The 25,742-nt window shown below is 52.3% G+C and overlaps 1 protein-coding gene across 4 annotated transcripts in view; it reads right to left on the bottom strand.

Moving 5' to 3' along the window:
* The window catches only part of PTPRA (protein tyrosine phosphatase receptor type A), a 129,664-nt gene that overhangs the window by 1,802 nt on the left and 102,120 nt on the right, over positions 1 to 25,742 (bottom strand). For 3 of the 4 annotated variants that reach the window (XM_061992085.1, XM_061992087.1, XM_061992088.1), the window contains 18 exons: positions 24,705 to 25,067; positions 21,665 to 21,682; positions 18,343 to 18,427; positions 16,967 to 17,040; positions 13,969 to 14,105; positions 12,190 to 12,280; positions 11,671 to 11,747; positions 10,548 to 10,584; positions 9,207 to 9,304; positions 9,000 to 9,119; positions 7,361 to 7,527; positions 6,119 to 6,254; positions 5,184 to 5,333; positions 4,972 to 5,065; positions 3,803 to 3,879; positions 1,541 to 1,675; positions 1,016 to 1,141; positions 512 to 663 (listed from right to left, as the gene is read on the bottom strand). In XM_061992085.1, the coding sequence (XP_061848069.1) occupies positions 512 to 663; positions 1,016 to 1,141; positions 1,541 to 1,675; positions 3,803 to 3,879; positions 4,972 to 5,065; positions 5,184 to 5,333; positions 6,119 to 6,254; positions 7,361 to 7,527; positions 9,000 to 9,119; positions 9,207 to 9,304; positions 10,548 to 10,584; positions 11,671 to 11,747; positions 12,190 to 12,280; positions 13,969 to 14,105; positions 16,967 to 17,040; positions 18,343 to 18,427; positions 21,665 to 21,682; positions 24,705 to 25,067 (2,137 nt within the window). The remainder of the gene's footprint in view (positions 1 to 511; positions 664 to 1,015; positions 1,142 to 1,540; positions 1,676 to 3,802; positions 3,880 to 4,971; positions 5,066 to 5,183; positions 5,334 to 6,118; positions 6,255 to 7,360; positions 7,528 to 8,999; positions 9,120 to 9,206; positions 9,305 to 10,547; positions 10,585 to 11,670; positions 11,748 to 12,189; positions 12,281 to 13,968; positions 14,106 to 16,966; positions 17,041 to 18,342; positions 18,428 to 21,664; positions 21,683 to 24,704; positions 25,068 to 25,742) is intronic. The other variant, XM_061992086.1, reaches the window with a different exon arrangement.

Here is a 25,742-nt window from a genome sequence, read left to right as displayed (position 1 = left end):
TTTGGGATCCTTGAGTGCAACCCCTGCCCTCCTCCTGCCCAGCCCAGCACTACCCCATGGCCTCAGCACCTCAGCTCCAGGGTTTTGGGATCCCTCCAGGGCTGGGCACTCCCCCAGCTCCCTGGGCAGCCTGGCACAGGGGTGACACCCCTCTCAGGGAAACAGTTCTGCCTCAGCTCCAATCTCAACCTCCCCTGGGGCAACTTCAGCCCATTTTCTCTTGTCCCGTCACTTAGGAGTAGAGACTGACCCAGCTCCCTGCAGCCTCCTGTCAGGAGAGTCAGAGAGTGCTCCTGTCTGCCCTCAGCCTCCTCCAGGCTGAACACCCCCATTCCCTCAGCCCCTCCCCAGCCCCTTGTGCTCCAGCCCCTTCCCCAGCTCTGCAGCCCCTCAGTGTCCCTGTGGCAGTGAGTGAGGGGCCCAGCACTGAGCACAGCCCTGGAGCTGCAGCCTCCCCAGGGCCCAGCACAGGGGACAATCCCTGCCCTGCTCCTGCTGCCCCAGACATTACCTGCAGTGCACAGTGATTGGGTGGTTGCCAGACTGCTGCTGCTGCTTCTGCACAGCTGCAATGATGTTGATCATCCCCTTCCCATCCCCAGGGATCCCAACCTCTGGCCATCCGTGGAAATGAAACTGCCGGATCTGCCGGCTCTTGTTTTCCTGGTGGAAGAGAACAGCTGGAGCTCAGTGAGTTGGTGGGAGACCCATGAACCCAGAAACCCACCAGCTCAGGGCTTTGGGAAATGGGCAGTGGGAGGGAATGGTGGGCACAGAGACCAGAAGAAGGAGGAAGAGGGCTGCTGGATGGCAGCAGGACAGGAGCCCTCAGGGGTGGGAGGTGCATGCAGGGAGCAATGAGATGGATGTTACTCTGGGATGAGGATGGAGCTGAAGATGCCAGAGGGAAGGTTCAACACTTGGGAGGGGAATTGCAAAGCACCATAACTCATCAGTGAGGGCTGAGGACAGCCAGAGCCAAGAGTGCCCAGGGCAGGGAGAAGGCCAGACTTACCCTGGTGTTGGTTACCAGCAGGTCCCGCACCGTATAGCTCTCACACTCCTCCTCTTTTTTCAGCTCCACAGTGATGTCTCCATAGGACACAGAGCCATCAGATGGCCAGTACTGGGCACACTTCTCCTGAGAAAGCATCACAGCATGAGACAGAGTGAGGAGCCTGTATATTTCTTCCCATGGGCTTGAACAGAAGGATTGTTCTCCTGTGGCTGGCAGCTGCCCAAACCCAGGTGGGATTGCAGGGGCTGGCTTTGGAGAGGAGCTGCCTGCTGCACCCAAAGGTGCTTTGAGAACTGAGGGTCTGGAGCTGATTTATGGAACATCTCCCCACCCTGGTTCTACAAACAACTGGGTTCTTTGCATCAGAATTAGAACCAGAGGCTGACACCTGCCTCCTGCCAGAGAAAGGGTGAAACACCACCCGATGTGTGTGGCACTGACACTGCCGGGGCCCTGGCGAGACTTTAAGGGGTGGCACAGGTTTCTCTGGCTGGTTAAAGGCAGCTTCCCCCAGGCCCTTACCTGGCCTCTCTCCTCCAGCTCTGTTAGCATCACTATGGAGCAGGACTTCCACTCCCAGATCATCCTCCAGAAGTCCTCGATGGTGTGCTGCAGCGGCCCTTGGCTGGCGATGTAGGAGTCTTTCTGGCGATAACCCTGCGTGTGGGAAGAGGGTGAGTGGGGAGCCTGGGGGCTGCCAGCAGTGGCAGGAAAGCTCCTAGACATGGGTGACCGTGCTCTCTTGAGTTTTAGGAGCACCAAGACTGAATCAGCACAGCCTGGGCAGAGAAACCTGCCCTGACAGAGGGTCTGTGCCCAGGCACGGAGCTGCAGGAGCTGAGCTGCCATCAGCCAGTGCTTGACTGTGGCAAGACCTTTGTTTTTGGAGAACTGCAGCTGGAGGAGGATCACATCCCACCCACACAGGTGGCCTTGTCCACTTGGTGAAGAAAGATTTGGGGCTCCTGCTCTCCTCAGCCACGTTGGAAAGTCTCAGTGTGGAGCAGAGCCCTGCCCAAGCTCCAAGTACGAGCAGAGCCCTGCCCAAGCTCCAGGTACCTCAGCTATGATTTTTGCTGGAAGGAAGGATGATTTTTGGGGAAGAAATAAGCAAAACTAGATGGAATGAGATGATCTTTAAAGATCCCTTCCAACCCAAACCATTCCATGATCTATGAAAACCAGTCTGGGTGAGTCTGGCTCTTCCATCAACCCTCAAGTGTTTCCAGACTCCCTGTGACGTTCCCCTGTGGCCTCACTGCAGACTGTGACTGAAGATGCTTTGTCATTCAGAGCTTGTCACTTCAGCAGAGTTCAGCAGAGGCAGGAAATTGAATCCTCCACAAAAAATGGCCTCTGTGACTTTTAAACTCCCAGATCTCCAAGCAGAAGGAGGCTGCTCCTGTCTGTGCTCTGTCAGATGCTGCTGCAGCCAGAGCAGCCCCAGCAGAGCCAGCAAAGGAGATTTGTGGCAACAGTTAATTTGGGATGTTGTAGCTGGGAATGTGGTGGGTTTACTGGCTCAACCTATGGCAGTAATTGTCCTTGGGAGGGGAATAAACAAACCCTGCCATTAGGAGATGAAAAGAGAAGCTGGGACAGAGGAGAGCAGGGCTCTGTCACTGAGGGAGTGCTGGGACCACTGCCCAAAGACATGGGAGATGTCCCCCTGAAGTCATAGAATCACTGAATCATTTTGGTTGGAAAAGCTCTTGGAGCTGCTGCAGTCCCAGCCCTGCCCTCACCCTGCCCAGCCCAGCACTACCCCATGGCCCTCAGCACCTCAGCTCCAGGGCTTTGGGATCCCTCCAGGGCTGGGCACTCCCCCAGCTCCCTGGGCAGCCTGGCACAGGGCTGACACCCCTCTCAGGGAAACAGTTCTGCCTCAGCTCCAATCTCAACTTCCCAAGGGTGAACTTCAGCCCATTTCCTCTTGTCCTGTTGCTTGGGAGCAGAGACTGACCCCCAGACTGCAGCCTCCTGTGAGGGAGTGTCAGAGAGTGCTGCTGTGTCCCCTCAGCCTCCTCTTCTCCAGGCTCAACATCCCCATTCCCTCAGCTCCGCCCCAGCACCCTTGTGCTCCAGCCCCTTCCCCAGCTCTGTTAAGGTGCTGTTGACTTCATTAAGTCAACAGGATTGCTCATGAGCAAAGGAGTTGCAATCACTTCCCTCCCTCTCAGAGCAAGGACAGCACTTAACCTCTCTGCCTCCCCTCTGCCCTCACCCAGAGAGGTGGAATGGGATTGACCTGTTTTTTTCTCAAGGGTTTGGGGATCTGTACCTTGCTCCATTCATTACCTAATCTAGAGGATGTTTTCTGACCAAATGGACCGTGCTGCACAGCAATCATTTCCATGGCTAAGTGCAGCTGCTCCTCCAAAGTCATCATGGGATTGCTGAAGGGAGACCAGGCTGTGCTCATGCTCCAGCTCTCCTCTCCCATCACAAAGAAACCATCCAGAGCTGTGGTGGAGTCTCCATCCCTGGAGGGATCCCAAAGCCCTGTAGCTGTGGGGCTGAGGGCCATGGGTCAGTGGTGGCTGTGGCAGTGCAGGGGGAAGAGCTGGATTCAGGCACCTTAAAGCTCATTTCCAACCTCATCCATTCTGTGGTTCTGTATGTACACAAGGGCTTCTTGGAGAAAGAATCTAGCCCCATCCAGAGGAGGGTTTGGGACAAACCCTTTCCATAGGAAGCAGTGTGAGATGAGGGAAGAGTTGGGTTTGCAGCTCTCCCTTGGGTTTCTGTTGGGAGGAGATGGCAAGAAGAGGCCAGGAGACTCACATCAATGAAGGAGGCGTTCACGTAGTCCGTGTTCTCTTCGCCTCTCTTCACTGGAATGATTACTCGGTTGAACTCATCTGAAACACAAGGGAAATGACCTGAGTTTTGGGGAACACCTCCTTGATAACCATGTGTGGCCTTCTGCTGAGAAGTCCCCAAGGCCTGGGTGAGAGGACAGAGGTATGGGGAGTCCTCAGCTTACAGCACCCGAGTGGGATGAGGAGACTCGGTTCTGCTTCGTGCCATGCCCTGGTTTGGGGAGGGACATGCTGAGGGCTTCATGAGTAGGATCTGCTCAAGACAGAGGCTCCTTTCTCCCTTGAGGGGCTGCACCACAGCAACCACACAGGCTCCTTCCCACCTCTGGGATCCCAAGACACAGAGACATTTGTGCCCACAGCACTGCAGATGGCTTTTGAAGCTCTCCAAGGACGGAGACTCCACAACCTCCCTGAGCTCCATCACCCTCACAGTCAAAAGGTGTTTCCTGACATTCAGAGGATGTTCCTGTTCCTGATGTTCATGTGTCTCAGTCTGTGCCCATTGCTCTTTGTCCTGTCATTGGAATCACTGGAAGGAGCCTGGCTCCAGTCTGGCTCTATCCTCTTGGCATCCTCCCCTCAGGTACTTCTAGACACTGATGACACCCCTGAGCCTTCTCTTCCCCAGGCTGAGCAGCCCCAGCTCTTATCTCAGCCTTTCCCCAGAGCTGAGGTGCTCCAATCCCATCACTGGGCTCTCTCCAGTCTGCCTGTGTCTCTGCTGTGTACTGAGGGTCCAGCACCAGACCCAGAGCTCCAGGTGAAGCCTGCAGTGCTGAGCAGAGGGGAAGGATCCCCTCCCTCATCCTGCTGGCCATGCTGTGGCTAATGCAGCCCAGGGCACCACTGGCCCTCTCTGGCAGCTGCCACCTCAGGCTCAGCTTGGTGCCCAGTGTCCACCAGCCCCCCAGGTCCTTCCCTGCCAAGCTGCTTTCCAGCTGAGTGGCCCCAGCACACGCTGGTGCCTGAGGTTGTTCCTCCCCAGGGGCAGCACTTTGCACTTCCCTGTGTTGAACTTCATGAGGCTGCTGTTGGCCCATTTTTCCAGCCTGCCTCCTGTCCCCACAACCACTCCAGAGTCCCCTCACCCACCCATGAGCTTTCCTCAGACACACCAACAAGGCTTACATGGAATTATCTGAAGCACTCTGTTCTTCTTCATGTTTGCTGGCAAGTTGCCTGTTCTCATCTTGTCATTCTGAATTTTGATTGAAGTGAGCTTCTGCAAGGGAAGGAATGAAAGCAGGGACAGCTCTCAGAGCTGCCCAACACCAGCCAAGGGCATGGTGGTCTCTCAGCACAAGACAAGCACAACCCACCAGGACAAGAACCACCCTCACCTTGAACTCCTCTTCCAGCCCATTGCTGCTGGTCCCTGGCACTTTGTTGTAGATCTTTTGCAGGTGGATTTCTAAAGAAGTCACCTCCAGCTCTGTGTCACCATAGAGATAGTGCTCCAGGAGTGCTTGGTATATAAACACATACTGCATCTGCAAGGGTCACAGGGAGAAGCCATCAGCCTCTGCTTCATGCTCAGTGAGGGCATCCCATGCCCAACCCCACTGCCCACTCGTGCTCCCTGGGCACATGACACCTTCTGAGAGCCCAGAGAGGTGGGTAACAACCTTTCCCCTGCTCTGCAGGGGCTGGGACCTTAGTTGCTACAGCAAATAAGCCAGACAAAGCTGACACAATGTCAGACAAAAGTGATATGAGATAAAACATTGCCCAAGTCTGGGGAAAAGGAGGCTGAGGGGAGCCCTCACTCTGCAACCCCCTGACAGGAGGTTGTGAGCAGGGAGGTGGTCAGTCTCTGCTCTCAAACTGCAAGTGACAGGACAAGAGGAAACAGTCTCATGTTGTGCCAGGGGAGGTTTAGGTTGGAGATGGGGAAGAATTTCTTCCTCCAAAGGGCTGTCAAGCCCTGTGCCAGGCTGCCCAGGGAGGTGGGAGAGTCCCCATCCCTGGTGGGATCCCAAAGCCATGGAGCTGTGGCTGAGGGCCAGGGGTTAGTGGTGACCCTGGCAGTGCTGGGGGAATGGTTGGACTCCATGAGCTTAAAGGTCTTTTGCAACCTCAGTGACTCTGTGATTCTCTGAAGGGGATTTAAAGGAGCAGGACCCAGCAGAAGGCTCACTCAGTGCAACATCCTTCTGAAACAAGGGCTGATGCTCAGCCCTCACACGGACGTTGCTGCAGGCTGGGGCCTGACTGCACCAAGGCAACACTAACTGCAGTGAGCAAAGGCCAAGAGGAAGGGCAGGAGCACACTCACATCTGTCTGTACCATCTGGCAGCGCTGGGCACGGATCCTGCTCACAAAGCCATAGACATCCACCTTCCTCTCGGCGTGCATCATGTCCAGCATGGCATCGATGACGATGAACGTGCCCGTCCTGCCCACGCCGGCGCTGCAAGGGCACAGGGGGACAAGAGGTCAGGGGAGCACTGCTGCTGCTGGGGTCCTTCAGAAGGAGGCAAGGAGGGAGCCAGATGCTTGCCAGCAGTAGGTAAATAGCCAAAGGTGGTTTGGAGATGAGAGAAGTGCTGAGGCTGGCGCTGAGCACACCCTGGGTTTGGCAGTGCGATGCACAGAGCATCTGCAGTGACTGGAGTGCAGGAAGCCAAAGCAAAACCAGAGCCAGACACCACAGCCAGAGTCCTTACAGGCTGCCTCTGACTACCAGCTGCCTGCTGCTCCTTGCAGGCAACCTCCACCACAGGGAAGCCTTGCTTCTCTGCTGGTAACTCAGCTCTTAAGGAGAAAGATGCTACAGAAAGACAAAGCTCTGTCAGCTGCCTCCTGAGAAAGACGTTGGAAAGGTGGACTCAGAGGGTTGCAAATGTCATCACTGGGGGTTGGTCTCTTCTCCCAAGTAAAGCATGATAGGACAAGAAGAAATGGGCCCAAGCTGCCCCAGGGGAGGCTGAGGTTGGAGCTGAGGCAGAACTCTTTCCCTGAGGGGTTTGTCAGCCCCTGTGCCAGGCTGCCCAGGGAGCTGGGGGAGTGCCCAGCCCTGGAGCTATTGCAAAGTCCTAAAGGCTGAGTGTGGAGAGGATGGAGCCAGTCTTTGCTCTGTGGTGGCCAGTTGCCAGGACAAGGGGTAATGGGCACAGGCTGGAACACAGGCAGTGCCCCTGGCACAGGAGGAGCAACTCCTTTGGTGCTGAGGGGAGGGAGCCCTGGCCCAGGCTGCCCAGGGAGGGTGTGGAGGCTCCTTCTCAGGAGGTTTCCAACCCCACCTGGACACGTTCCTGTGCCCCCTGAGCCAGGGGAAGCTGCTTTAGCAGGGGCTGGGGCTGCAGCAGCTCTGCAGGGCCCTTCCAACCCCCACCATTCAATGATTCTATGACCCTGTGACTGTTCCCATGTGGAACATTCTTGTTTAACACGAGAAAGTGAAGTAAAACTATCTTTAAAAGACCTAACTGAACCCCCCCCCTACTTTTAATAGCAAGAGGAGACACTGTCCAAGCCACCCAGGAGAGGCAGAGGGCAGCTGTGAGCAGGACCTACCTGCAGTGCACTACTATTGCTCCTGCATACTGGGGGTTACATGTCTTCACCTTCTTCAGGAACTTCAGCATCCCAATGGGGGTGAAGGGGACCCCAAAGTCGGGCCAGCTGGTGAAGTGGAACTGAGTCACCAGGCGCTGAGGCTTCTTGTTCGTGACATCACCGACCTGAAAGGGCAAATGTGTCTTCAGGTTAATGACAAACACTCAGTTTTCCCTTCTATCCCCCAAAGCAATGGCTAAGAAAGAGCTACAGCCCCAAGACTGAGCTGGATAGCTCTAGAAGCACCAAGATCCAGAAGGTGAAAGGGTATGGTCCCAGGTTCTGGGGCTAAATTAGTCTCTAAAAGCATGACACTGCAACTGCCCAGCATCATATCCCACATGGGAGGGGTGAGAGATGCCACCTAACTAAAGGCAGGGGAGGAAACCACCCACATCATTGGAGCAAAGGGAGAAAACCCCTCTCAGGGTCCAGACAAGTTTTGCATTGCCAGCTCTTCCTCAACTGCTTCAGAGAGCTGCAAGAAAGCAAATGGAGTGACTAAAGCACCCAGGATCTGCTCAGAGGATGAGAAAAGGGAGCAACAGATGGGAAAGGAATCCAACCCAATGCACATGGCACTGGACTTCGTCTTGGCTTGAGGGATACGTGGGATTATTTGCAGGCATTAACTGTCTCTGGCTGGCAGCAGGAACCAATATTGGTAACAGCAAGTGCTGGAGTATTACAGGATGGAATTTCAGCCTTGGCATCCACCAGTGTCCCTGCTCTCAGTACAGCCAGGCTGGTACCTGCTGGGAATGGGCTCCCAGGTGTTTGAGGTGGGTAAATTCTTAATAGCTCTGGCTAAAAATGGATGCTGGGGTCGTGACATTCCAACTTTGCTCTTGTGGCACTTCAGAGGAGCTAAGGAACATGCCAGGGTCTGTTGGATGGTCAGTGCAGACATGGAAGGGATAGGATGATGTAGCCAGGGATTGTCCCCTGTGCTGGGCCCTGGGGAGGCTGCAGCTCCAGGGCTATGCTCAGTGCTGGGCCCCTCACTCACTGCCACAGAGACACTGAGGGGCTGCAGCGTGGCCAGAGCCGGGCACAGAGCTGGGGAAGGGGCTGGAGCACAAGGGGCTGGGGAGGGGCTGAGGGAATGGGGGTGTTCAGCCTGGAGAAGAGGAGCCTGAGGGGACACAGGAGCCCTCTCTGACACTCCCTGACAGGAGGCTGCAGTGAGGTGAAGGTTGATCTCTCAAGTAATGAATGACAAGACAAGAGGAAATGGGCTCAAGTTGCCCCAGGGGAGGTTGAGATTGGAGCTGAGGCAGAACTGTTTCCCTGAGAGGGGTGTCAGCCCCTGTGCCAGGCTGCCCAGGGAGCTGGGGGTTCCCAGCTCTGGAGGGATCCCAAAGCTGTGGAGCTGAGGGGCTGAGGGCCATGGGTCAGTGGTGGCTGTGGCAGTGCTGGGGGGATGGTTGGACTCCAGGAGCTTCAAGGGCTTTTCCAACCTCAACAGTTCAGTGATTCTGTGGGATGGGATGGGAAGGGAGAGGATGGGATTGGATGGGTTGGGATGGGAGCAGATGGGATGGGATGGGATGGGATGGGATGCGATAGGATGGGATGGGATGGGAGACAGGAGCACCTGCTGGATGCAGAACTTGCGCACGGTGTAATCCACCAGCACAGTCACGTCCTCCACGGACACTCGGATGTTTCCATAGGTCCAGCAGCCCTGATCTGGCCAGTACTGAGCACACTTACACTGTGGGGAGAGAAAATAGCACAGCTGAGCTCTGCCACTGGCTCCAAGACGTGCCAGGTTCAGCCCATGAAGCGTTCTGGCACCCACCTCCTTCCTCTCTTTCAGGTTGGTCACCATGACAATTGTCGCTGTGTTTTGCTCCCAAATCATCCTCCAAAAATCATTGACTGTTTCTTCCTTTGGTCCTAAAGGGAAGGTAAAGAGAAACACTGTTGATCACATCAACTCCTCAAGCATTGGGACCAAACCCCAGCACCACGGCTGCTGCAACACAGTTTTTGCCAGTAGATGTCAGCACAGGAGATGCTTTGGTGGTGTCTGACCCAAGGAACAAGCCTCTCACACAATAGCTGGGCTTTTTGGATCTGTTTTATGCTCAGGAGTTCCATTTTTAGCCCTAGAAGGGGAAATCAGACAAACAGAGCATGGGAATGACTTGTCCAAGGTCACCCAGGGAAATTGTGGCCGTCTCACACAGCCTGCAGAAGTTCCACCCCAGGCTCTTGGCCTTTAACTGTGGGATCCCATTTCAACATGGCACAAGCGAAGTTATGTGCTGCCTGCCAGACACAGAGCTCATTGAACCAAGAACTCCTCTGCCAAGCCTGAGGCTGAGCCAAGAGAACAGGAGAGCCAAAGCTTTACCCCAGCCTGGAACCACTGATGGACCTGATCCAGCCTTCCTTCTCCAGCAAGAGCCAGGATGACTCCTAGGTGATGTCCTAAGCCACTTGCAAGTCAAGGAGGGAGATGCAAAACACCTCCCATGGGCAGGTAACCCCCTTTTGCTGACAGGAACCCCCCCTGTGAGTGGGCATCTGGGTTTTAGGGAAGTGTTTGGACTGGTACAAGGAAAGCAAGAGAGCTGGAGGGCTCTGGATGGTGCATGTGAGCTGGTGATCTGGGGGTAGCTGGGCTTGGGAAGGCTCATGATGGTTGTTGCTCTCAAGAGCTGAGAGTCCTGCCTAGGGAAGACCACAGGGACACTTCTCTTCAATTCACAAGCCCATGTTCTTGTCTGCTGAGGTTTAATAAGGAGGAGGAATGAACCCACATCAGTGTGGTGCTCTGTGTAGGAACAGATCTGGGGACTTTCCTTCAGCAGCTCTTTGTCAGTATTGCCAGAGGTCACGTTCCCCTGCAGCTGTGGGCCAGGGAGGAAGGACAAGGCTCAGGGCAGAAATGCTCTGACACCCTCCAGCAATCACTGTTGCACACATGGGTGCTTCTCCTTCCCATACACATCCAGCACTAGTCTTTGACTGGGAAAAAAACATTCTGGGAAGAAACTGTGGACCAGTCAAGTCTGCTTTCAGCCAGAGGAGCTCTGCAAGACCCTGTGCTGTGGTGAGAGTGGCACAGCCTGGCAGAGCAGGACCTCAGCCCAACTGCCACCAGACAGGCCTACAGGGAGAATCCAGCACTTACCTTGTGCAGCAATGAACTTGTTTTTCTCTTGGTACCCCTATAGAGAAAAGGAAAACAAATGAAAGATGAGCATTTGTCTAATGCAAGAGTCATGAAGTGCATTTACACCATTAACAGAGGCATCACACACCCTGTTGCTCACTCCTCCTTGTGCAGACAAGTGGCTGCAGCCTCTCAGGGGAGAAACAGCACTGAGAGCAGGGCAGAAATAATGGCAAACCCTTGTGCAAAGGGTCCTTTCCCCACAGCAACACTTCCCATGCTCATGTGGGAATGACCCCACTTGTTGGCACAGGGCACTAAGGAAGTGGCAGCTGACAGCCCCTCTGCTGGGATCAGTCCTGGCATCCAGAGCACCCTGTGGAGAGCAGCACTGATCCTCAGGAGATTTGGGGCATTTCCTAATGGGTGTTTATTTATTGATGAGGAAAGGAAAAAAGCTCTTTTTGGGTCTTGCTTTTCTTCATGTGCCTCCATCTCTCTCACAGTCTTCTTCACATTACTCTCCCAACTTAATTGAGCTGTATGGTGATAACCACACAGGAGCCCTCTTCTCCTAGGAACAGAGCAGGGCAACGCTGCTTCTGTTTTAGCTGGGTTTCTTGGTGTCTTTTTCATCCCCTTCTCACATCCAGCCCTGGGAAATACTCAAGATTAAGCAGCCACATCACTCATCAGCCATTAGAATCCCTAATGCCTGCAGGAATACTTCCCAAACCCCTTCCAAACCATCTGGCTTGGGCTTTGCAGCACTCTAAGGAGTGCAAGTGTGCTTCTCATCATTTTACAAGTGGGGAAAACAGAGGTGGAAAGAGATGGGACTGTGGCAAAGCAGCTTGGCAAGGGTAGAGCTCCAGCTAGGATGTGAGTTCCAGCTCTCAGCCTCTTCCTCCAGCCACGCTTGCAAGGTGCAGAGTGAAGCCCAGTGAACTCTGCCATGGCCACACCAAGGTTATGGGTGTAATCTGTTGCTCTAGAGGTGCTGAAGAGAAGTCAACATAGAAGGTAGTCTCTTAATCACCCTCTCCCAAGCCCAAAACACCCCCCAAAGAAAGCCCCATGTTCCTGGTGGGATGAGGATACTGCTGGCCCTGGGCTTTTCCCTTCAAACCCCCCAACTCACATTGATGAAGGAGGCATTGATGTAGTCGGAGTCAGGAACCCCTTCAACAGGAGTCAGGTGAACCCTGGAATGATCATCTGGAGGAAAATGAAACCCCTGCATTAAAAACCACTCCTTCCACAGAGCTCAAGTCTGGCATAGAGAGAAAGCAGAGCCCAGGCTTGCTGGCTCCCCCCCATCCCACAAACACCTTTATGCCCCCAAGTTCTTCTTGCTTAAGCCCAGATTGGTGTTAGACCTCACCCAAGGAAGTTCTTCTGCAGAGTGCACACATTTGAGGAAGCCCCTGAGGCAGCTCACTGCACAGAGCTGGTCACTTGGGCATTTCCCATCTGTTTCACTTTCTATGGCTGCAGGGAGCTCCTCCTCATACATATCTAAAGCTAAAGCAGATGCAGCCCCCCATCTGGCAGGTGAAATGTCCTCAGCTATGTGTCTGTCCATCCCAGATGCAGAACTGGGGAGCCCTGGCAGGAGCATTGTCTGTGTCCCCCCATCCCCACTGGCTCTGGTACCTACAGGGCAGAATGTTCACGTATCTGTTCTTCTCCTTGTTCTCCTCCTTGGAAGCAGCTTCACATGTGGCCTGTATGGGACAGGCTGGGAGAGCCTGCAAGGGCAGAACAGTGAGGTTTCCATCAGGTTCTTACTCAGGGCACAGCAAGAACTGGCATATCCCAGATCCCATCAGAGGGAGGTCACCCTTTGCCAGAGGTGACCTGCAGCAACCCCTCGTCCTCCTGCCCCTTTGGACGTGTCCCCACCACCCACACCCCTCACCTTCACCCCACCAACTCTGCTTGTCCCCACTCAGCTCAAGGTGACCAGTGAAGTATCCTGGGCTGGATGACAGAGAGCAGATCCCTTCTGAAAGGTGCAGTCTGGAATCTCAGGCCCCCACGGACACGAGGTGGCAGCAAAGCCTCTGATACCAACCCAACCGGCCCAGTCACCCAGGAGCTCACTGCTGCTCCTGCTGAGCTTCCCTCTAACAGGGATGCCGATGGTCACCCAGTGATGGGAAGCAGCACCCATGCAGGGAGGTATTCCCCATGCAAGGGCAGCAGGGAGCTGCAGGGAGGTATTCCCCATCCAAGAGCAGCAGGGAGCTGCAGGTGAGGGGTGCTGAGGTCACTGCCATGCTGCCTCATGCTCAGGCAGAGGAGGTGCTTCCCCAGAGCTGTTACTTCACAGCCTCTTTGAACAGCACAGAGGAGAATGCAGCAGAGGGACCTGCCATCCCTTCCTCCAGCTGACAGGACAGAGGCAACAACGGAAGTCTTGATGCCAATGAGGTATTTATAAGCCCAGAAATCCCCCTCCCCGGGCATTCATGGTGCTATTCAGCATCACAGGAGCGTGGCCAGGAAGGGTATCAAGTTGTGCAACAGTTGGAGAAAGTCCAGTGGCTGTTTTTTTTATCTTCTCTTCATCCTCATATTGCCACATGACACCTTGGACTCAAGGCTTTGTGTATTTGCAGAGGACACCCTTGCAGCACAGGCAACCAGATCAACAGTGGGTTTTCTTTCATTACATAGGCTGGTGAAGAGTCTGGGTAGTTCAGCAGCTCCTACATTACATATCCCAGCTTGTTGTTTAACTTTGTTCCCTACCTGAGTACTGCTCTGCCTATTTTTGTATTGCCAGGGTGAGACAGGTTTATCACCACAAGAAGCTGCAGAGCTCAGTGACGTCAAGGAGAGCTTGGAGCCATGTCAGAAGAGATGCTTCAGCATCATGGGATGAGCACAACACCTGAACTATTAGGTGCTGAGGGAGGTGGGTTAGTGATGAGCTTGGCAGTGTGAGGTGAGATGATCTTAAAGGTCTTTTCCAACCAAAATGATTCTGTGATTACTCATTGCTGAAGGCCAACTGCTGTCCTGTAAACTGGCATCGCTCTGTTTCAGGGTTAACAGCCCATTGGAATGGATGGGCTCAGAGCTCCTGTTTTGGCCATTTGTGGATTTAAGCCATGAGGATTGGGAGGAGGGAATGAGAGCTTGGGAAGAAACCAGCAGGCAGAGAAGCTCTGGAAAACCCCAAGCCATCCAGGACACCTCCTGAACCCAGAGAAACGTAACCCTGTAGTGCCACTGTGCTAGAAACCCTCCGCTCTCTGCAGGGAATGTGAGGGGTAGTGGCTTGCCCACCCCCACAGCAGCCTCAGGGCACAACATGCCCTCCCACCTCACAGCCCTTCTGTCCCTGCTCTACCAAGCCAGGCCAGCTTGGAACTCTCCCACAAGCTGAGCGGGGCTGAGGGACGTGAGGGCGAGGAGCGAGGGCACTCACGTTGAACTCCTCCCGAAAGAGCTTGTTGTCGTCGGCCATGCGGCGGTTGATCTCCTCCTCCAGCTTGTCCACGGGCAGCGGTGGGTATTTCCTGTTGGTGCTGGGCGAGCGGGCGAGCAGCGGCATGCTCTGCGGCTCTGCAACGGCAGCGTGTCACACGGCCCCCAGCCCACCCGGGCACACGCCACCTCCCGCCCTCCCCGTGTGTGCACTGACTCCTGGCATGGGTTGAGTTGGAAGGGATCTTAAAGCTCGTCTCATTCCAACCCCCTGCCATGGCAGGGACACCATCCACCAAGCACAGGTTGGTCCCAGCCCCATCCAACCTGCCCTTGGGCACTGCCAGGGATGGGGCAGCCACAGCCTCTCTGGCCTTTTGCTCTTCCTACAGTGGGGATGATGTGATAATGTAAAAGTCTTTGCCCCGTGGTTGGGCATCACACTGCCATAGCAACAGGATACTACAAGGAGAACCAAGGCCAGGCAGCTCCAGGCTGGGGCAGAGGGGATGGAAGCTGCTGCAGGGAAAGGGCCTGGGGGGGGTTGGTGCTGAACAGGAGCCAGCAGCGTGCCCAGGGGGGCAAGAAGGCCAAGGGCAGCCTGGCTGGGATCAGCACTGGGGTGGCAGCAGGAGCAGGGCAGGGATTGTCCCCTGTGCTGGGCCCTGGGGAGGCTGCAGCTCCAGGGCTGTGTCAGTGCTGGGCCCCTCACTCACTGCCACAGGGACACTGAGGGGCTGCAGCGTGGCCAGAGCCGGGCACAGAGCTGGGGAAGGGGCTGGAGCACAAGGGGCTGGGGAGGGGCTGAGGGAATGGGGGTGTTCAGCCTGGAGAAGAGGAGTCTGAGGGGACACAGCAGCACTCTGACACAGGAGATTGTGGCCAGGAGAAGTCAGTCTCTGCTCCCAAGCTACAAGCAACAGGAGAAGAGGAAACAGCTTCAAGTTGCACCAGGGGAGGTTGAGATCAGAGACTGAGAAGAACCTTTTCCCCAAAGGACTGTGAAGGCTTGGCACAGACTGTCCAGGGCAGTGGTGGAGTCCCCATCCCTGGAGGGACCCCAAAGCCATGGAGCTGTGGGGCTGGTGGCTGTGGGTTAGTGGCAGCTGTGGCAGAGCTGGAGGAACAGTTGGACTTGGAACCTTAAAGGTATTTTCCAACCTCAGTGGTTCTGTGATTCTGTAACATGAAACTCTTCCAACAGCCTGGGATCAAGCATTGCATGACTGTAGAGGCAGGACAGGGCAATGAGGACCAAGTCATCAATACTGAGGGATGAAGACCATCTCCCTCTGAATTTGGACTTCATCTTCTCTCACATGGAAAGTCTGGCATCGTCACCATGACCTAACTCCAAGTGCACACAGCCAAGGGAGCTGTTGCTTGAGGTTCCTTTGTGAAGCCAAGAAAGGCCACACGAGGGTTATACCAACAGCACCAATGGTTCATAAAGTTCACACCTTCATTTACAGCAACATAAAATGGGTAGGGAAGGTCTCAGCTGCCAGTGTAACAAAAAAAGTGCTGATTTTTGGTTAACACTTGCTCTGAAGGTGCCTGTGGGAGGAGGATCTGAAGGATCTGAACTGAGTTTAAGAGATGGTGGTTCCTCCCCAAGCTCTTACTCTGGTGCCTACATAGATGGAGATGCCCAGCTTCAGACCCTCAATGGGCAGCTGTGGCTCAAAGCCAGAGAATGAGACAAGCATGGGGACAGAAGAGTTTAGACATTACAGACTTCAAAATGGCATTTCTGCATTTCTAAGGGGATCCCAGTAGCTCTTATACAGAAATAAACCCCAATGTATTCCCTGCTATCTCTTGAAAATGTTAGATTGGTGTCTACAGTTGGATCTGGGTTTTAATCAGACATCATCCTAATTTAAAAGGTTAGAAGTATATTTAGTTCTTTCCCAAAGATGTGTTTTCTCCAAAAAGCTTCTTATTTGAGTCAAAGAGAAAGTGGAAAAGTCAAAAGAGGAGCTGTGAGTAGTCTGGTGTTGGGAGTGATCACCCATTTTAACATGAGCCACTTGAAGGCAAACACCTTGTCACTGGAATGAAAGCTGGGAAATGCATTGTCACTCTGTAAAAGTTTGCCAGATTGGTGGAAAAGAGAGAAAGTTCAGAGCAAGAAACAAATCCAAATGTAAGTGAAAAAACCACTTTTTCCCTGAGAGGGTTTGTCAGACACTGTCCCAGGGAGCTGGGGGAGTCCCAGCCCTGGCGGGATCCCAAAGCCATGGAGCTGAGGTGCTGAGGGCTGTGGGGTAGTGCTGGGCTGGGCAGGGTGAGGGCAGGGCTGGGACTCAATGCTCTTAAAGGTATTTTCCAACCAAAATGATTCTGTGATTCTATGATTCCTCCAATAACAGGAGGTTGGAGACCAAAGCCCAGAGTGCCCCAGTGCTGTTGCTGCATTGGACTCGGCTGGGACAGTGCTGAATCCACAGGCTCTCCTGGACTTCTGCAGAGGTCTGTCTCCTGCTCTGTGTGGTTTATATCTGGTGCAGATACTGACATTATTCTGGTGTGTTTATATATATCCTGGTGTATAATATTTACATTATTCCCATCAGAAGGAATACAACCACAAGTCAGGATCATCCTCAGACACCTTTCCAAGACGATACTCAAACAGAAAACAATCTTCCTTTTCCTTTACACACATTTCCAGCAAATCACCTCCCCAAATGAGGATTTGGTGAGTGTTTTTTGAGCTGGCCACTAAAAGATGTCACTGGGTATTATGTTGGCTACATGCTCTCAAGCTGCACAGGTTTTATTGCAGTGTTGGAGGGGGAAAGGCACTGCACGGTCAGTAGATTGACCTTTGAGGTGCATTGCTGGTTATTTCACTAGCTAACCCTGTCTGATTCCAACCACTGGGAAACAAAACACCCTAAAACATCCCTCTGTTACTCTAAACGTTTGCATTGATCCATTTGGATCTGAACAAAGCTTCTTCCTTCTGTGAGATGCATTTTTGGCCCCCTCACCTGCATCATCCGTCCGGCCGTTGGACAACCGAAAGGAGTTGGAGTGACTCCCTGCTTGCTTGTATTTCTTGAACCTGCAGAAGACAGAGGAGTGGAGAACATCAGGAGGCAGCCACCAAATAGCCCAGGTGACCTTCTAGATGAGAGATGCAGCCATGAAGGGCCTTCAGCACTTTCTCATGGCTTGATGAAGTAGCTGGTGGCTCCAAGAGGCTCGAGGCCATCCTACTGCCCCCAGGCATTGACTTTAACCGAGCACATCTGCAAAGGCTGCAGGGGATCAGAGCAAGGTGAAAGGCAGGAGGAGAAGCTTTAAGGCTGCATTTTATGGAGGACACCCCAAGGAGTTCCTGCTCCACAGGCTGATTCAGCAAAGCCCACAAACCCCAGGCTGCTGTGTCCTACAGCAAAGCCCTCCTCCATGTGCTTTTAACTTGAAGCAGATGCTTGCACTCCAGCTGCCTGAAGTTTAGGGTTTTGCTGAATCACTGGGCAAACAGAAAAGCCTTTTTTTAAGGGCTGGAAGCCAGGTGGGGAGGACTTAAAACTCTGCTGCTGCTGAACTCCCAAGGCAAAACTCATCAGGTTCAGTGGTGTGAGGGCAGGCCCAGAGCCAGGACACAAAGGGGATTTTTCCACTGTGAAGGAAATTGGGTTTTCTTTCTCTTTTTTTTTTTACTTCTTTAATCACCAGGATGGGGAGTAAATGAAGGAGTTTTCTGCAGGTGAATAAACACCCTGTGTTAACTGAGCAGATATGCACTCAGGAGCTGGCAATGCTACATTTTGAGAAGGCCATCTGTTTGGGCTTTTGAAAAGCAGAGCTAAGGAGGCTTTGCTGTTATAGCTCCAGGTCCAGCATCATCACACACTCCTCATGGGCTCCAGCCATTTGCTACCTCGCAGAGGAAGGTGCACAGGCATGGCACACAGGTTTGGTATCCAAGGCAGAGCTTGGCTCTGGATGCTGGATGGGGATCAAGGAGTAACACACCTGGTTATACAAGCAAAGGGCTTTCTGGCTTGAGTGCTGTGTCCAGCTTCCCTGGATTACTCAGCCCAACACCTTCAGCCATGCCAGGACACCTTATCTGCTTTTTAACTGCACTGACAGGACTCCAGTTTAATCTGCCCTACTAAATATGACTCTGTCAGTAGCAGCACAGGCATTACCCACAGGAAGATCAGCTTTCCAGAGAAAGGAATAAGCATCATTTACTAGGTAACACCAAACATAATGTTCATTATCCACACAGGTTTCTTTTTAAAGGACTGTGTCAGCCTTTAGCTTAGGAGACAGCACAAAAGGCTTATTCCTGTACATTCAGTCATTAAGTTCTGTCAGAAAGGAAAGTCAGCATTAAAGCATCTCTTACCTTAACATGTACAGCACTATAATAATAAATACTATGACTAGAAGGGAAGACAGGGCCACCATCACAGCTATAATTGGAGTCTCATCTGCAATAGGAACAGAAAGGTGTGGTTATCAACAGGGAAAAACCATCCAGCACCATCATTTAGCAGGGAAGAGCTCTACAATTTCTGCCTGCAAAGGAATAATAATCATAGTGGTAGTGGTATTGAGTCAGGTGATATCTCTCCAGCCTGACAGTGAAGACAGACACAGCACCTGAGTGAGCATCACACATCTCAGGCACTCCTGCTCTGTCACCTGAGCATCCACAAACTCTTCTGCCTGAGTTGTCAAGATCAAGATGAGAAGTTTCTAAACAGGTCTGTGAGTTTGGTAAGGAAAACTGTGGCCTTTGTGAGATCCCACCTGCAAAGCTGTCATGATTTTGCTTCCAGTTCTTTGTCAAACAAGGCAAGAGGGTGACACCTCCTGCTGCACCTGGGCTCTGAGCACCTTCAGGCTGGAGAGGCTCATGGCTACTGAGCTATTTATCATCTGCCTGGCTCATTGCAATGAGGTGGCTCCTGCTGGGACCTCTTTCCTCCCTGGAAATGCTGAGTTCAGAGAGGAGGTGATGTTAAGATAACTCATTGTGCACTCTCTGCACTGCAAAGCCACCGAATGTGGACTAACCTGGCTCACACCATGGTTCATCCCCTCGCAGAGGCTTCTCAAGGGCAGGCACCTCACAATGCCCTTGCAAACACACTTAGCTTAGGCACATCTGAAGCATTCCCATCCTCTGGTACCCACAATGGATTTCATTTTAAATAAGCTATTTGTGACTTGCCCCAGAGGTCAGTGAAACAGTGGTTGGTGCAAACAAATTACCTAGATGGGGCTGGAAGCTAAGCAATGCTAACCAGATAGGAAAATGGCCCTGAAGGGCATTTTTCCAGCTAAATGTGGATGCCAGCAATGCCAGCTGGGGGTATTTTCATTTTCCATCAGCTCACTCAAGCTGTATGGGCTGGCTCTGCATGTCTCAGCTCCTGAGACTGCAGGGCATGACCTCCCTTTCCACCTTCTGTCCATTTGTTTCCCTGCCAGGGCACATTCTTGCTCCACGTTGTCTCAGCAATTTCAGCCAGCAGATTTTCTTAGGTGGGATTTATTCTGTGTGTCTCTGACTGCTGAGCCTCCAAGGAGCACTCTGGTTACACTTCTGCATTTGTTCCTCTGGTTGTGAGGTTTACAAATGTTATTCCAACCAAAAGAGGTGATTTTTGTGTGATGATTTGCAGGCAATGCCCTCATATGGCAAATAAAACCTAAGAGCTAAGTCACAGAATCATAGAATGGTAGGGGTTGGAAGTCTTGAGACTTCTGACTGCAACACCTCTGAGGAGCCAGCAAACTGTCTTCTAGTGCTTGAGATTGTCTCTAGCTGTAGGCAGAGACGCTGTAAAGCTGTCCCCTATACATCAGAGCCAGGTGCAGAGCTTGTTCTGTGCTGGTTAGTCCTGCAGAAGTCCTTGTACATGGATTTAATCTGCTGGAGTTTCACAGGGCTGTCTAAAGCCCCCTTAACCCAGCAGAGATCTTTTAAATGGAAAAGCCACAGAACTTGGTGGGAAGCTGCTTCTTGCTGCAACCTGCACCAGTTTTCACCATGATGTGATATATTCTATATATGATGTGACACATTCAACATGTGATGGGATCTATTCTATAGTGGTTAGAGGGTAGAATTTGGGAAAGAATGTACTTAGGTCAGAAGATCATCCATCTTAGCTGATGCCACATCTTACTCATCCTGCATCGAGGTGCAAGAACAAATCAAACCAATTCTTTCCTGTGTTCTTTACACAAAGGTTGCTTTCTGGAATACACCAGAATAGATGGCACTGACTGCAACTCTACCATATTAAAGCAGGAGGAAAATCACCTGCAGAGACAGAATAAGTCCCTTTAGAGTCATTGGGAAGACAACATATCCCCAACATGACCCAGGCATCGATAGGTAATGGCAACAGCAGCCCCTCTACATTTTACTGTCCCAGTCTAACTCCCAGTGCTGCTTCCTGGTGCCAGGCAGCCAGGATTGTGACCACTCTCCCTACAAGAATCCTCTGAGTCACAGGATTTGGAAAACATTAATTATTGTATGGGATTAACATTACTGTCAGCAATATTAACAGGAATATCGTAAGGAAGTCAGATTCCCCCCAGGAGCAGGGATGAACAATGGCAGAGAGATGGTAAAATCAGACCTGAGCCATGGCAGATCCAAGGAACTACCCTGAATATTTCTACAGTGGCTTAATCATTATTTTCAATGAATTCACTCAGACTCATGTCCCTTTTCCTTCCTCTGTGCAAATATGCACTGATAGGAACTATTGCAGGGCATCTGTCTTTTCCTCTACACCATCAGCAGGATGCTGTGAGCCTGGCACACCAAGCAGCCTGGAGAAGAGAAGGCTCTGGGGAGACCTTACAGCAGCCTCCAGTCCCTAAAGGGGCCAACAGAAAGCTGGAGAGGGACTTTGTCCAAGGGCCTGGTGTGACAGGACAAGGGGTGATGGCTCCAGACTGAAAAAGAGGAGTCTGAGATGAGATGTCAGGAAGAAGGTGGTGAGGCTCTAGCACAGGCTGCCCAGAGAGGCTGTGGCTGCCCCATCCCTGGAAGTGTCCAAGGGCAGGCTGGATGGGGCTGGGAGCAACCTGGGCTGGTGCAAGGTGTCCCTATGGCTGGGGGTGAAATGAGATGAGCTTTAAGGTCCCTTCCAACCCAAACTGTGTTGGGATTGTGTACTGCTTCAGCAATGAGGAATTGCAAATATTCTGGTAGCAACACTGCTTCTCAGAACTAAGAGATGGCAAGCTGCAGCTAAGAGCTATTATGTGAAGAAATGCATTTGTGCTACTGCTCACCAGCACAATTCAGGAGGATCATAATTATTCACCTCATTTGCAGCACGAGTCTGGATCAAACAGGGTAAGTCATCAGCCAAGAAAGACAAATCATAACCAAAAAAGAAAGGAGGAAATTTCCTGAATGGCTTCTTAAGAGTTTGTTCACCCAGCTCTGGGGATGGTGCTGCAGAGAGCTCAGCAGGAACTCATCCTATTTAACAGGACATGGACAAATTGGTTTCTTTTTAGAAAGAAGAGCCTAACATGAATTAAGGTATCAGTGTGTCAGCAGCTCTTGTAAAGAGCTTTGTAAATGCAGTTTGGGAAGTGTGTCACAAGGAGAGTTATCTAACAGCAGAACCCCCCTGGAAATGCTTTTGCTGAGGGCTTGACTAAAGAGAGATGAGATATGAAATTCTTACCTCTTCTGTCAGAGTTACCTGCAGAAAAAGAAAACAAAAGTCTCTTAGCAACAAAGGAATATACATTTTAATAAGCCAGGAAGGATCAAAGACCAAGACAGCAACAAATTTAGTAACTCTCATCAGCTTCTTGTAAATCTTTCCTTTAAAACACCAGCTGCAAAGCCAGGATGCTAAAATGAATTCAGCTTTTGCTTAGTAACATGGAAAGGGGATCAAATCCCAAGTTTTTATCAGCAGAGCAGGGAGCTGAAGCTGAGTTTAAACACAACCTACCACTCTGAATCGATACCACAGACTGTTTGAGCCTATAACCACAAGGCAGTGGTGGAATTCATTAACGCTTAAACATGAAGAGATAACACTCCTGCATCCTTTTAAAAGGGTGGCTGAGCCAAGAGTTCAATTAGGAGCAGCTGGGCTGAGGGATGGGGTGAGGAGCATCCAAGGAAAGCCTCTGCCCACTGTTTTGGATGGCTCCTCTAGAGGAAGCCAGGAGAAACCGGTGCCAACGAGAGGCCTGAGCAGTTCTCCTGCTGCAGCACTGCTGGCACGGGCAGCCCACGCCTCTGCTCTGTGTGGAGAGCTGCAGCATTGACTTGAGGAAGATCTTGGTAGATTTGGAGAAGCAGGAACTGCCATGGCATGGCATGTAGCTCATGCAATGAACTAACTGACATGGAATTCATGTGCTGCCTTCTACCCTCACTCCCCTCTTGAGCACTACTGAATTCTTCCACGACTGATACTCAAATTTCCCATTAAGATGAATGGCCCAGGCAAGCCCCCTAAAACTAATTCTGCTCCTTGACAAATGACTTGAAGCAGAGAAAAAAAAAAGATCAGGTTTGGTCATTTGTTCTTGGGGCTGACAGCAAGTGAGAAGCCACATCTGGCCCCGATGGTGCAATGGCCAACACATCACAGCACACACCAAGGGAGTTCACCAAAACCAGGAACCCAGCTCATGAAAAACAGTAGGAGAGACACAAAAATGATTAAATCCAGTTCCCCACTAGCAGACATGATACTACAGACTCCTGATCTGGGCAGTATTTAGGGCTTTTGCCTCCATCACTCCCATGTGAAGGCTACATATACTCTACACTTGCACCGTGCCTGGATTTGTGCCTTGAGGATTTGTGTTTGGAAGGAAGCTGGATGAGTTCAGGGGTTGCAGGACACAAACTTCCTTCAGCCACATCCCTTCTTATGTGCAGGATGAGTTAGAGCTTTTCCTCCCTCACTGCTTCCTCACAGCTTCCTGGGCTGTGCTGTCCACAGATGCCCAGAGGAAGGGGGCACACAGCTCTCTCTCACTGATGTGAAGAGGGGTTTAGATACCCAACACCCAATATCCCTTGAGAAAATTGTTCTTAAGGAATGTGCACTTGACATCTTCCTGCATTAACTCCAGCATTACCTCCTTCCAGTCTTTTCTGAAAGTTACCCATGCTGGATTTGCACTAAATCCTGCACTGCCAAGGCTCTCATAGAAGCTCTAGCAGGCACTGCTATGGAACTGCTGGAACTCAAGGCATGAAGGATCAAAGCTGAGTCTCAAACGATGCAGCAATAGGCAAGAGTCACACATCAGTTAAGATTTCTGGTCATCTCAACCTCTTTTTGCCTGATTTTTGCTGCTCTTAACCTAATGGAGCAGTCAAACTACATTCTTAGGGGCCACTTTTATGATGTGCCAAGAGGGGAATGACAGCAGGATGGCAGTAGAGGCAACCCTTGTCAATCTAGACCTTTCAAAGACTAAAGTGGCCCAAGTAATGGGGAAAGAAAGAAGACAGTGTAAGCACAGAATCACAGAATGGTTTGGGTTGGAAGGGGTGTTAAAGCTCATGTATAGTCCAACCCTCTGCCACGAGCAGGGACACCTTCCACTAGCCCAGGTTGAACACTTCCAGGGCTGGGGCAGCCACCCCATTATGGGATGCAAATGCAAAGCTGAGACATCCAGTGCATGGAATCCTGTGCTCAGTAAAGTCTCACCATATTTCTCCTGGCCCTCATCACAGGGGAGAGGGAGCACCTTCAGATGGTTTATCAAACCATGTGTGGCTTGTGTCTGCAAGCAGTTTACAACCATCAGGTGTAGTAAAGAGCTCACCCTACCCAATGGGCCAGCAGTGTCCTACTGCATCCTTTATCTTCAGCTTGGCTAATTGGGGATAATGAGCCAATTTACCAGCTTTCCCAGGGGCTGGAGCTGGTTGGCCACCTCTGCTCTACATCCTTTGGGACAGGGATTGCCTTGTTGTGTTTGTGCTTGTACGGTGCCAGAAAGCATGTTTTGAGCCCATGGTGGCTATGAAGTGCAAATGAGTCATAGAATCACAGAATCATGTGGGCTGGAAAAGGGCTTTAGGATCATGCAGTCCCAGCCCTGCCCTCACCCTGCCCAGCCCAGCACTACCCCACGGCCCTCAGCACCTCAGCTCCACGGCTTTGGGATCCCTCCAGGGCTGGGCACTCCCCCAGCTCCCTGGGCAGCCTGGCACAGGGGCTGACACCCCTCTCAGGGAAACAGTTCTGCCTCAGCTCCAATCTCAGCCTCCCCTGGGACAACTTCAGCCCATTTCTTCTTATCCTGACAGTTGTTACAGGGGAGCAGAGATGAACCCCCAGCTCCCTGCAGCCTCCTGTCAGGAAGTGTCAGAGAGTGCTCCTGTCTGCCCTCAGCCTCCTCATCTCCAGGCTGAACATCCTTCAGCATGTAGCAGCACACTCTGAATGACCCAAACTCTGCAGCTGAGCAACAACCCAGAGTGATTTATTGCTGTTGCCTACACAGGCCCGTTAGGGATCAACTTATCAGGCAGCACCTGGGAGCTGTGCAGCACCAGCCCCATTTCACAGTCCGGAAACCACAGCAAGCAATGAAATCCATCTGTGACAGAAGCAGAACAAGACTCTGCTTCTTGTCCTGGCTTCTTGTCACGAAGCTCAAACCTTCACTAGGAGAAATCAAACCCAAAAGAAGAAAAGAAGCAAAGCCAGAGGCAAGAGGAGTGAAGGAGATGCCTACCATTGTGGGCAGCAGAAGAGGTCTCCTGCGTGGTGACTGTCGCGCTGAGGTTCCTCTCGGTGCCCTCGGCTTCTGTGTGGGGCAGAGCGGTGACAGGGGCAGCCGGCGTCACACCGGGCAGCAGGGAGGTGGCCGGGGCCAGGGGCACGGTGCTGCCCACGCTGGAGGCATTGAGGGTGATGGTGGTGGTGTTGGGAGAGGTCCTGGTGGCTGTGGTTGTGGGGGGGTTTGATGCTATGGTAGTGACAGTCACTGGAGTGCTAATGTTGAGGCTGCTTGCGCTGGTCGTAGTCCCGTCGTCAGGACGTGCTGTAGGAGCTTTGGTGGAGCTCCTGGGAGAGGTGGGCACTGTGGTGGGTGGCTCTGTGAGAGGAGAAAGCACAGAGGAAACTCCATGAGATACCTTTCTGCAATGCTGGAGGGTTTAGGTGCTGGAGATTCACGTGACTCTACAAGGATAGAACAGCCAAAGAGTTGTGAGTGCAGGACGGGGAGCGCACTGTGCAGCAGGGAAACTGAACAACTGTAAAGCAGGGAACTCACACCTAGTATGGTACTGAGGAGGAACAAAGGTGAGAGCCCTGTACAAGAGGATCTGGGGCTGTACAGCCTGGAGGAGATTGAGGGAGAATCTCATCAACACTTACCAATACCTAAAGGATGAATGTCAGGAGGATGGGGCCAGTCTTTGTTGTGTGGTGCCCAGTGATAGGACAAAGGGTGATAGACAGAAGCTGGAACACAGGCAGTTCCACTGGCACAGGAGGAGAAACTCCTTTGGTGCTGAGGGGAGGGAGCCCTGGCCCAGGCTGCCCAGGGAGGGTGTGGAGGCTCCTTCTCAGGAGGTTTCCAACCCCAGCTGGACACGTTCCTGTGCCCCCTGAGGCAGGGGAAGCTGCTGTAGCAGGGGCTGGGGCAGCTCTAGAGGTCCCTGATCCATTCTGAGATCCTGTGATTCTGTGACCAATCTTTCTAGAGGTATAACCTACAGCCCATCACCCTCTTTCCCACACTACCTGAAGTGGAGGGCAGAAGGGG

This window comes from Colius striatus, chromosome 3 (genome assembly GCF_028858725.1).
Source record: "Colius striatus isolate bColStr4 chromosome 3, bColStr4.1.hap1, whole genome shotgun sequence".
Lineage (NCBI taxonomy): Eukaryota > Metazoa > Chordata > Aves > Coliiformes > Coliidae > Colius > Colius striatus.
Note: the sequence above shows the minus strand (reverse complement) of the source record. Positions and strands in the feature narration are given on the sequence as shown.